This window comes from Pterocles gutturalis, unplaced genomic scaffold (assembly GCF_000699245.1).
Source record: "Pterocles gutturalis isolate BGI_N339 unplaced genomic scaffold, ASM69924v1 scaffold24063, whole genome shotgun sequence".
NCBI classification, from domain to species: domain Eukaryota; kingdom Metazoa; phylum Chordata; class Aves; order Pterocliformes; family Pteroclidae; genus Pterocles; species Pterocles gutturalis.
Window position 1 is genome coordinate 1 of NW_010121116.1, and position 1,116 is coordinate 1,116.

The 1,116-nt window shown below is 61.6% G+C and overlaps 1 protein-coding gene across 1 annotated transcript in view; it reads left to right on the forward strand.

Annotated features, from left to right (window-relative positions):
• Positions 1–33: 33 nt before the first annotated feature.
• Positions 34–1,116, forward strand: part of DNAI2 (dynein, axonemal, intermediate chain 2) — a gene marked incomplete at both ends in the record, with an annotated part of 2,390 nt that continues 1,307 nt past the window's right edge. The window contains 2 exons of the mRNA XM_010077146.1: positions 34–151; positions 1,036–1,116. The exon at positions 1,036–1,116 is cut by the window's right edge and continues 56 nt beyond it. Of these exons, the coding sequence (XP_010075448.1) occupies positions 34–151; positions 1,036–1,116 (199 nt within the window). The remainder of the gene's footprint in view (positions 152–1,035) is intronic.

Genomic DNA, 1,116 nt, shown 5'->3' on the forward strand with positions numbered 1-1,116 from the left:
ATTCACACTTTGCTCTTTGCTCATCCCTTCTTGGCAGAAAACCCCAACAAGCCGGAGTTTGTTCTCAAGCCGTCATCCCCCCTCGTGTGCCTGGAGTACAACCCCAAGGACTCGCACATCCTGCTGGGGGGCTGCTACAACGGGCAGATGGGTGAGGAGGGAGCAGGCGGGAGGCTGTACCGACGAGGCTTTGTTCAGTTTGGCAAGAGCCTGGTTCCGGCAGGGCTGCACCCACAGCCCTTGCATTTGATTGCTCCCATTTTGGTGTTTTCCTTGCTGTTTGCAGTGGCGATCAGCTCCGACGGGGCGAGCGTTACGGGGCTGTGGCTGAAAAAAAAGAGGGCTCTCACCCCGTCCTTCGCAGCGCTCCCAGCACAGCATCCTCCCTCCGCCACATCCTGTTGCCGAATTAGCAGCGACGGAGGCAGATCGCGTGCGGCTCAGTGCCACTGCAGCCCCGCTGCCCAACCTTTGCTGTGCCACGGCCGGTCCTGTGGCTTGTCCTCTGCCACATGCTGGAGGCAGGGACAGGGGGACGGCTGCTGCTGCCCGCAGGGGACGTGCAGGAGGGGGCATGGCCGGGGTCAGGTCACCCAGGCGGGTTTTTAGCAGCATCAGATGCTGATGACAAATCTCAGAGCCGCTGTTTGGAGCTGGCAGGGGCTGGGGGCTGCTTGGACCGTGCCGGGTCCTGCTGCAGCCCCTTGTGCAGTGGGGGTTTATTGCCTCTGGGGATCGTGGCGCATCTGCCGCAGAGATGTGATCGCTGAAGAATTGCTGCAGCTATTTAATATGTTCCCACCATCTAACTCGGTGTTTGCAGAAGGTGCAAATTGCGTTACTGCTCAGAGCATCCCTGCAGTGAGCACGGCAGCGGGCTCTCAGCCTGCAGGACACTTCCCTGGCTGGGAGGTGCCGGGGGAGCACCCACTGAGGTTTGCTTCCCGGTCTGGGCAGCGGGGCAGCGTCTCCGTGGGAAACGCACGGCGGGCAAGGGAGCTGGTGCAGAGCTTGACGTCTCCTTTTCCTCCCCAGTTTACTGGGACACCAGGAAAGGGGGGCTGCCGGTGGAGGTGTCCACCGTGGAGGTCAGCCACCGGGACCCCGTGTACAGAG